Source organism: Triticum aestivum, chromosome 7B, assembly GCF_018294505.1.
Source record: "Triticum aestivum cultivar Chinese Spring chromosome 7B, IWGSC CS RefSeq v2.1, whole genome shotgun sequence".
In the NCBI taxonomy this organism is placed as follows: domain Eukaryota; kingdom Viridiplantae; phylum Streptophyta; class Magnoliopsida; order Poales; family Poaceae; genus Triticum; species Triticum aestivum.
This window is the reverse complement of record NC_057813.1, coordinates 467,037,619-467,047,703: the sequence shown is the minus strand read 5'-3', so window position 1 is coordinate 467,047,703 and position 10,085 is coordinate 467,037,619. Positions and strand designations below refer to the sequence as shown.

The window sequence follows — 10,085 nt, the reverse complement described above, 5'->3', positions numbered from 1 at the left end:
TGGAAAACTATTGAGCAAGTATTTGAATAAAATTGATCAAGCATTTGATTTTTTTTCTTAATGTGTATAGAAAAATTGTTGACCATGTATTAAAAAATGTTGAATTCTTTTGATCATGCATATAAAAATGTTAATCAAGCATTTGAAAAAAATGTTGAACAAGTGTTTGTAAAATGTCGATCAAGCATTTGACAAATGTTAAATGTATATAGAAAAAATGTTGACCATGTATTAAAGAGTTGATGATTTTTTTATAATGTATATAAAAAATTCTAAGCAATCATTTCAAAGAATGTTGAACAATTATATGAAAAATGTTAACCAAGCATTTAAAAAATGTTAAATATGTATAGAAACAAATGTTGATCATGTGTTAAAAAATGTTAATATTGCATTTAGAAATTAATTAAGCATTTTGAAAAAAAATGTTAAATGTGCGTAGAAAAAACATGTTGACCATGTACTAGAAAAGGTTAATCTCGTATTTGAAAAATGTTAATCTAGGATATGACAAAGTTTAAAAATGTGTATAGGAAAACTGTTGACCATGTATTCAAAAAATCTTAATCTTGCATTTGAAAAATGTTCATCGAGCATTTGAAAATTTTAAACTTTTATTTGAAAAATGTGAATCAAGGTTTCAAAAAAGGTTAAAATATGTGTATAAAAATATTGACCATGTATTTAGAAATATTAAAATTATGTTTGAAAAATGTTAAACCTGTATTAGAAAAAATTATTGGACCTATCGAAAAAAATATGTACAGAAACACAATGAAAACTATGGGGAAAACCGAGAAAAACAAAGGAAGGTGAAAAAATTGAAAGAAAAAAGGCATTGAAAACCGTGTAAGAGAAAAAGAAAGCCGAAACAAAAAAAGAAAAAAGAAAAAAAACAGTGAGAACCATGAAAAGAAATAAATTAAATTCAAAGAAAAATAAAAAACAGTGAAATCGGAGAAAGAACGAAGAAAACGGTAAAATACAAAAACAAAAAAAAAAGGGAAAAACCCTATGGAAATCTTGATCTATTCCCTTAAGTAGGTTGGGCTCTACAGTATTCCAATAACACGACCCTAGCTCATTGGTTAGCAGCGCTAGCTTTCATCTGGGAGACCCAGGATTGAATCCTTGTGGCTCCACATTTTCATCTCCATTTCTTTTGAAGTGCTATTCGGCCTGCCCGAAGCTGAGATGCTTGCAGCGAGACTCACTACCGGCTCGCGCAAAGCGAGATATAGTCGCCACGCGGTTATACTCTGTCTTTGTTATACCAGGCCGATGGGATACGGGCCGGGCTGTCCTCCAATAGGTCGTCGGCTCCCCAATATAAAAGGAAGAAGCGACCCCGTGGTTGCTTCATAAAAAGCGAAAAGGAAAAAGAAGCCACAGCAAGTCCGTGATTCCCCTCAACCCTAGATCCTCAAATCCATCGTTCCGACTCAGCTGCTTCATCTCGACGGCACCTCTTCACAGATCCACCCGGCGCATCCCGTTCCCGTTGTGCATCGGCGCGCAGAAACAGTTAGGCGGCTGTAAGCATCTATTTCCTCGTTTGCTTTTTTTTTTTTTAAAAAGAGGATGACCCCCGGGGTCTGCAGCTGGGAGATGCATGCGCCACTTTATTGATTATTCTTGAGGACCTTACAAAGTATTATAACAATATGTCTGAATCCGCCATCTTGGCAACATATGCCACTACTCCTATCCATATGATGAAGGGGTGCTAGCTGGACCAAATACCCAGACCACTCACCTAAGCCTATCATCAAGAGCCAGAAACCCAGCCAAGCCACATACCGGGTCTGGGGTATAAACTGGTCTGATGTACTCACATGTGTCGTCGCCGCCATCTTCCACATGTCCGTTTTCAGAGCAGATATTGAGGCTTCTACCTTTTCAGGCCACTCTGCCATCGACGCCACCACGACAACAGATAACTACCTCCTCCTGCGCGAGTCCATCACCGTGCATTGGGCGCCGAGTCTCTGCCGCGCCATGCCGCCGAAATCCACCGTCATCAATGTGTAGCATGAAGCACCGCTCCACCAAAAAAGCCGCCCACTAGTCCTTTGATCCCGTGTACGCCTCCAAGAATGACGCCCCCAAGGAGGAAACGACACCAACGCGCCGCCGTCATCTGATCTACTGATATAGGGTTTCCTCCGGAGGTAGCAGATAGAGGTCTGGAGCTTATCCACGGCGATGCCTTCAAGAAGGTAATGACACAAAAGAGTGCCGCCAACGCCGGTCTTGGCATCAAGCCGAGAACGAGGTTTTCACCCGGATCCGCTCGAAGAACCTCCATCAAGCATCGTGTGCACGGGTCGCCGCCGATCTGAGCCGCCGCACATCGAGCAGGCCGCACCGGCCAGATCAGATCTGCCCGGAGGGCAAACCACGCATGGCGCCGACCCAACCACCAGGCCCTCCATTCCGCCACCGCCGATCCGAGGTCAGATGGTCTGTCGCCGCAGGCCCGTCCGCCGCCGCCGAACGCAGCCAAGGCCGCTGCCCGAAGCAGGCCCGGCTGCCGCGCCCACCACCATCGCCGCCCTAGGCCAAGGTGGCCGCCGCGCTGTCGCTGGTCAAGGCAGGCCCGCCACGCCACCAAGGCCAGATCGACCGTGCCACCACACGTCGCGGGGCACCGCACCGCGCCCATGGCGCAGGAGAGAGGGAAGGCCCCCGCCACCGCTGTCAGCCTCCGGGCTATAGGCCGGCGGTGTCCTTCGGTGGCGGCGCAGGGAGGGATGGAAGGACGGGAAGACCCCGGCGGCTAGGGTTGCGATCCCGCCCGAGTCGCCCGAGCGGGGGCGACGCGGGGGGAGAGTCGCGGGGCAAGAATCCATTTTCCTCGTTTGCTAGCACTACTTAGTGGTACTTGGAGCAGTTCGAATCGAGTATTCGATTGATCTCTGTTACTCGAAAGATTATCTTCTACCTCTTCTTTTGACAACTCATCTATTTCTCGTTGACCCTTTCGTTTCCCACCATATCCCCTTAATAACCAGTAGTGGCTGCTAGTAATTCGACCTCTTCTGCGATTTATTGATTCCAATTTGATGTTCAAAACTAGTAGTAGTTAGTATTAGTAATCGAAAGTTTATGATACAATTTTGATAATAAACAAAAAGGAGAATTTGTTTTTAGCAATCAGTTAACCTAACAACTCTCTCACCTCCCTCTCTGGAGATTTCCTCAAACAAGCCCATCTCCCTCCTTTTGCACATTTCCTCTTTCCAACCATAGCAAAAATCCTAATAGCTGACCTTCTCAATGTTCTGAACCAATTAGTTTGTGTCCCTTATGCAACCATGCAAGTTGGCTATTCCTGTGGCTCTGATCAGTGACTGTGGTTGTTAGAGTACGTAATGGGCCTAATGGACCCATTAGTTTTAGGGTTAATTAGAGATAAGGGTCGTTTGCTTAGGAGTCAACTAAACCTCTCTATATAAAGAGAGGAGATGTATCAATCTAATGAAGCAAGAATTAATAAGGAAATCCCTTCCCTCTTGCCTGGCCGTGGGCAAGAGGCCCCCGGCTGGCCCTCTCGTGCCCTCCTTCTAGCAGCGCCATAACAATTTGGTATCAGGTAGCTCAGTTCCGATCATGTCTTCGCCGCCGCCCACCCCATCGCTTCCGCTGCCGACCGTCACCACCGCGCCACTGGCCATCTACACCGCGCCGCTGCCCTCCCCGTCCGCGCCGCTGGTCGCATCCTCCGGCGCCGCCACCGCCCAGATGCCGCCGCCCTCCACCGCACCACCGGCCGCCGCCTACACCCCGGAGGAGATCACCTGGGTCCTCAACGACCTCGTCACAGCCGTCCAGGGGATCCGGTTGTACCTGGCCAACCCCTACGGGCCGCCGCCGGCCCTGCCGTGGTACTCGCCGCATCCAGGGGCCTCCGCGGCGTTCGCTGGGACGCTGTAGCCCCAGCTGCAGCCGTCGCCACCGCCTACCGCCGCCCTGCAGTGGCCGGCGCCGGCTCCCGCCGCGCCTCCAGTGCCCATTGCCGTCCCCGCGCCGCCGTGGCTGCCGTGGCAGCCGCCGCACCAGGCGGCCTTCGCCGCGCTCGCCGGGCCACTGCAGCAGCCGCTGCCGCTGCCGCTGCCAACCATCGCCACCACCGCCTAGCCCTGGCTGCAGTGGTAGCCGCTGCTCTTGGCGGCCTCCGCCGCGCCCGGCGCTCCGCCGCAACAGCCATTGCAGCTGCCCGGTGCGCAACCGCAGCAGTCGCTACAGCTGCAGCAGCCACCGCCGGTCAGCTCCGGCCCCGCATTGACCGCGCCGGTGGGAGTCCCGCTCCACCAAGTCCAGTCCCCGTCGTCGCCGTCACCGCTTCCGTCTTGGATCGCTACCTGCCATGTGTCGGCGGCGGTGAGGCTGCAGGCTGCTGCACGCGGCCTCCTAGCGCGTCGGCGTGTGCGGGAGATGCATGGTCTCCAGCTGCCGCTCCTCCAAGTTGCCCTTCGCTGGCGCAAAGGACCTCGATCTCATCCGCTGCGTCGGGGATCTTGGGCATGCAGTTTCCCCAACGGGCGGCGGGCATGCTGTTTTCCCCGCGGGCAGCGACCTCAAAGTCTGCGACATCGGCGGTTGGGGGGGCGCACCCTTCCTCGTCATTCTCCATCGCAAGCCCTCCACTCTTCCCTGTGCGGTGCAGACCAACAGCCGTCCGGCAGGGAGAAGGCATGGTGTCACCGACAGCAGCGCATCGCGTAGCACCACTGCATTCCGCCACCGGCCGCCGCGAGGGCGCCTCTGCTGGTCACTCTTGCGACCACTTCCAGGTGGTCATCCACATGCACTCCTTTTGTCCAGGTGGTGGCCATGGGATCCAGGTGGCTGTACACGTGCACGTCCGACGTGCGGATGGTGTTCACTTTTTGTTAAAGGGTCCAAAATAAAGCGCCCCAGTCCATTTCAGGTTGAGAATAAGAAAACAAGCCGAGATGTAAAAGGCTTGTTTTTAGGTGTTAGGTTTGTGTTGCGTCGAGTCGTGGTTATAAGTTGGTTAGGCTGCAGCTCGAGGACAAGCTGCATGTCCAGGTGGGGTGTAGTGTACGTAATGGGCCTAATGGACCCATTAGTTTTAGGGTTAATTAGAGATAAGGGTCGTTTGCTTAGGGGTCAAGTAAGCCTTGCTTGGGAGTCAAGTAAACCTCTCTATATAAAGAGAGGAGATGTATCAATCTAATGAAGCAAGAATTAAGAAGGAAATCCCTTCCCTCTTGCCTGGCCGTGGGCAAGAGGCCCCCGGCCGGCCCTCTCGTGCCCTCCTTCTAGCAGCGCCATAACAGTGGTATCTCAAGAACTTGGTGAAAATTGAGATCCAATCTGTGTTCACAAGAAAGACTGAATGCATTGGCTGCAATAGCACTAGAAAATTATGTTTTGCAGAACACTGCTTGCCAATATGTTTGAAGTTTTTATATCAAGGAAAGTTAGAAGGATGAAGCATTTTATTAAAAAATGAGATTAGTTCTCATCTTTCCTTTTAGCAAAGATGTAACTCTTAGAAGGGACAAAAATATATTAATGTTGTATGCATAGGCCCTACTTTATTTTTTTTCTTTGGATCTCTAATATCATACGTAATATGACGCTCTACTAAGCATTTCTTTCCATTTATTTTTTGCTTCAGGACTGCAAAGATGCAGAGAGAGAAGAGGAAGAGGGGCCATGAAGCTACTCCTCGCCAAACACGCATCATAGAGCGAGAGAAGAGGAAAAGGGACGAAGAAGCCAGTCGTCGCTCAATGGTTTCAAGTAGTATTTCTCGCCAAACACGCATGAGAGAGAAGTTGAGAGAGCGAATGCTGCAATGTGAGTCAATGATTTCTTATTTGCTGGTTCTTCGCTCTCTTGCATATATTGGTGTAGTTATGTAGAACTCACGGTCATTTCTAGTTACCATTTTATTAAATTAGTCAAAAAGGCCGTGGACAGATGCAAAAAAGAATTTGAGGAACGATTTGGAGGTCCTCCCGACAAACCTGTTTCGGACCGGAGTTTCGAAGAGAAGCCATTTGGTTCTACAGATGTGACTCATCCTTATTTGTTGGCTTCCACAATTGTCTCTCTAGCTTTATACGATGGTGATTATGCTTTCTACGCTCGTGAATTTTCTGATTTGTATCAAATCATCACTAGTTATGACCCAAATGAGCATCTTATACAGGAGATAAGATGTTATTTGCATGCTCGGGTATAGCTATAAAACCTATCATCACATCGAGGCCAGAACTATCAAGATTTGTGACTTCAAAACGTTTGGTACAGAATTTGAAGCTAACAGAAACAGAGCTGATAAATTGAGGGTTGGTTCTGCTAGTCATCATGTTCCCATTTTTGCTTTGTTTTTCGATCTAATTCTGATTGTATGGTGGACTTGTGTACAATTCTTTTCTCTGCAGATTATTGTGCGCCTTCCCGACAAAACAAGTATCAATGGGTTCTTGGGACTTTATGATAGCCGCGTTGCTATTGTCACGTCCTTCTGCTTCACAGAAGTACTTGCTATAGACCTGCATGGTCCTATAGCATATCCTACAGAAAGGCGGCATCCTGCAATTGTTGGGTGGGCCTTCGGCTCTGGCACAGACTATTGAATTAACGGTTGATGGAGAAATGCTCCAAGTTCCTTTAACTATCACAGAGGCAAGCTGTTGATTATTTCATACTTTGTTTGGCACGATGAAAAAAATGTGGAACAAAATTATTGCGTTGTAATCCCTACCCCTTTGATTTTTTCTTTCTAATTTTGGGCACCAAAGTAATCTTTTTTGTTGCTGGTGTTTTTTCCTTTGCTATTCTTACCGCTTTATTATTTTTGGTTCTAGGCTGGACTTGGGGGGCCAGTTATTGATCAAGCCGGGTACATGATGGGATTGTGCATTGAGTTTGATGTCGTCAACCAAATTACCATTGTCCTACTGCGTATGGAGCTTTCTGAACACTTGATATATCTGGAGCAGTTCACGTATGTCTCCTTTGCTTCGACTCCCTCCGTTCCTAAATACTCCTATAAGTCTTTTTAGAGGTTCCAACATGGACTACATACGGAGCAAAATAAGTGAATCTACACTCTAAAATATGTCTATATACATCCGTATGTAGTTCGTATTGAAATCTCTAAAAAGACTTATATTAGGGAATGGAGGGAGTAGAACTCATGAGCTATATCATCCCCAATTTGCGTATCTATATTTGTCTGGTTTAATACACACCTCCCGTTCTAGTCCATCCATTGTAAGGTGAGCCATCTTTTGAAACAAGCATCGGAGCCTTAAGAGTTAATAATAACAAACTGGTTCGTTCTACTGCTAGCTGGTAGGTTTCAGTATCGGATCTCATGTTGCTAATTTTGAGTTTTTTTTTAGTGGTGAAATCAGTAAGTATTCTTTTAAATGAGGAAGAGAGTCATTTTGTTCAGACTAAAACATGGACAATGTGGCTCGTATTTTGACATATGGATCTGCTCTATTCTCTCATGACTTCTGTTTAGTATTGATAAGCTTGGTTCCCATGTCCTTCCATACCTCGATTTGACTCATGTTTGGTTTTGCTGTTCGACTAGCACCAGGGCCAGTTCTTTTGGGTGGCTTAAAAAATAAGCTGCCAACCCCGAGCTTAAAAACAAGCCGCCCCCTAAATTTGTCTTGACTTCTAAATTAGTTTAGAAGCCCCAATGGATAAGAGAGAAGGCTTATGGGAAAAGCTGGGGAGGTGGCGGCTTATTTTTTAAGCTGCCAAAAGAATCAATTTACTTACCATGACAACTCGTCATTGTTTTATTGCAGCCCAAACTCTACGAACTTCCATGAATATACCTTGCCTGAAAATGTACACAGCGTAGTCCCATCAGGTGTGAATTATATAACGTTCTAAAAATGCTACCTATTGATCATGTGTGGACAATGTCATGTTGATTTTATCATACATATCATCTGAGTACTAATATTGGTCATTTTATTGCATCAGGATTTATGATGCATGTTAAATATTTACAAGCCGGTGGATATCCTAAGCCACCACCACTTATGCTCGAAGGTACGTCGTTGTTTTCTATTGTGTTGACTAGATCTTGTGATCTTTTCTAGCTATTTCAGTGACAGAACTTCTGTTCTTGTTTCTGTAACCAGTCTGTGGGAAATTGTGTGATACATTTGAAGAGGTTTTTGGTCAACTTCTTCCTTATAAGGGCTGTGATTGCAATATCAATCACCGTACTTCTGGGGAGGAGGTCTGGGCTAAACTTCCGAAAGGTGTTGTTACAAATATCGGCCGGCGTGTTGTCACACTTTCTTCATACGATGGTGATTTTACAGCTATATATGTTGATTAGTTTTTCATTCCGGTATTTGTTTCCACTGACTAATGGCCAAAGTTGTGATGTGTAGGAGACGTGAGAGTTTTTGCATGTACAGGCCTACTTATAAAGTGGCATAAAAATGGCACGCCTGTTATTCTGACTTCGGCCAGTTTGGTTAGAAGTCTGGTTGATGAAGACAAGATTGATGAAAAAATGAAGGTTTGCTGCTCCTAATTGTTTTTCTTGTCCTCTTAGTGAGATGATGGTTAATTGAGCTCACTTTACCCTTGCAGATTAAAGTATTTCTCCCACCGAAACAGATCACTGATGGGACATTGGAACTGTACCATTCAGATTATAACATTGCTGTCATCAATGTTCAGAAGTGCCTATATGGTATTCGTCCGGAGAATATTTTCCGCAAGGTGAAAAGACCACGTAGAGAAGTGGTAGCTATAGGGCGCGATGTTGATGATGGATTATTAATGGGGACAATTGGTAAAGTGATTAAGACGCCTGCGAACAGACCTTGCAAACTTAACTGCAAAGACCTTAAGCTGTCTACATGTAAAATCAAGAAGGTACACTGGTGAATTCTTCTACCCTCCCGCCTTCCTTTAAATGGTAACCAATATAGATAGAATCTATGCATGTTTTCCCAGTAATCTGTTCACACATTACTTTAGTTAACTTGATCTCTCTTAAGGCATTACAACAACGTCTCTGTTCTATTTCTTGTACTAGGCTGGGATTGGAGGACCCCTTGTTAATTTCGTTAATGGATCTTTTGCTGGCATGAACTTCTATGATAGAACTAATAGAACTCCTTACCTGCCAAGGAGAATCATTGTACAAGTTTTAAGGGGGATTGATCTCCCATCTCAAAGGTACATCTTTTGCCTGAAGTGCTGTCTCAGTTCTTATTGTGTGGCTATATATTCATTCAGTGTGCTTACAATATTATTATTTTTGCATGACGAAGAGGAATAAACCATCCCACAGACATAATGGGTGATGCCGCAGTTAAGGAAAACAGGTGTTTTTGCTGTTTCCCACTGCAAATTCATTTCCTATCTATTTAATGTAAAATTTGCACTGAAGAATTCGAATGACAGGTGGTCGGTTCCTAAACCATATTGGTATCATCCTCTATTCGATGAGGATCCTCCTCTGCGTTTTGTTGGAAGGCAACTCCACTAGTGCTATCGCTGCCCCAACTTATTTCGATGTCCCAATTCTACTAAGTATTTTAATGTGCTACTCCCTCCGTCCCATAATGTAAGACGTTTTTTGACAGTACACTAGTGTCAAAAAACGTCTTACATTATGGGACGGAGGGAGTACTTTGTAAATCCTGTTACATCATGTTGTTCTAATGGCTCTGCATAAGTTTATAGTAAGTACTGTACCAGTTTAATTTCCAACATGGGCATAAATATTCCAGTGGTTGAACATCAGTTATGTCAAACATACTTTTTCTTAAGATCCACATGCACGTCAAGCAGTATTCTTTTTTCTTTTTTGTGAGGAGCAATATTGGTTTAATACCCCACCCTGTGTGGGAGATTTCAGCATACACCCTTCTTTTTACCTTCAAATCACTCTTATGTTGTTCATGCTCCTCTAGGATTTGCATCATCCCCATTCTTTTAGTAATAAACGGGGAAAAAGACACTTAACAAGATTAACTTCCTTGAAAACCAAGGACAATTATAGAACTAAATTTCATCAAGTATACACCAATTCAATGAACAAGTTTTAAGAG

General features: G+C 45.5%; 1 protein-coding gene across 3 annotated transcripts; it reads left to right on the top strand.

The window, feature by feature from the left end:
- Positions 1 to 1,375: 1,375 nt before the first annotated feature.
- Positions 1,376 to 9,883, top strand: LOC123162428 (uncharacterized). 3 transcript variants are annotated; one of them, XM_044580208.1, is made up of 14 exons: positions 1,376 to 1,535; positions 5,651 to 5,832; positions 5,956 to 6,104; positions 6,188 to 6,326; positions 6,423 to 6,666; positions 6,849 to 6,988; positions 7,809 to 7,873; positions 7,990 to 8,058; positions 8,151 to 8,324; positions 8,409 to 8,539; positions 8,614 to 8,901; positions 9,065 to 9,207; positions 9,303 to 9,356; positions 9,436 to 9,883. In XM_044580208.1, exons 5-14 carry the CDS (start codon positions 6,637 to 6,639, stop codon positions 9,518 to 9,520), a joined length of 1,179 nt encoding a protein of 392 aa, XP_044436143.1. In that variant the 5' UTR covers positions 1,376 to 1,535; positions 5,651 to 5,832; positions 5,956 to 6,104; positions 6,188 to 6,326; positions 6,423 to 6,636; the 3' UTR covers positions 9,521 to 9,883. The 3 variants fall into 3 exon arrangements, with proteins under 3 accessions (XP_044436143.1, XP_044436144.1, XP_044436142.1); XM_044580209.1 differs by having other exon boundaries at positions 5,945 to 6,104; XM_044580207.1 differs by having other exon boundaries at positions 5,937 to 6,104.
- Positions 9,884 to 10,085: the final 202 nt, after the last annotated feature.

What these genes read in the sequence shown, in the direction of transcription:
- LOC123162428 (XM_044580208.1), top strand. Translation starts at nt 6,637, where the DNA reads ATGCTCCAAGTTCCTTTAACTATCACAGAG. An exon ending in TTCCTTTAACTATCACAGAG is followed by an intron (nt 6,667 to 6,848) that starts GCAAGCTGTTGA and finishes TTTTGGTTCTAG; the next exon opens with GCTGGACTTGGGGGGCCAGT. An exon ending in ATTGATCTCCCATCTCAAAG is followed by an intron (nt 9,208 to 9,302) that starts GTACATCTTTTG and finishes TGCATGACGAAG; the next exon opens with AGGAATAAACCATCCCACAG.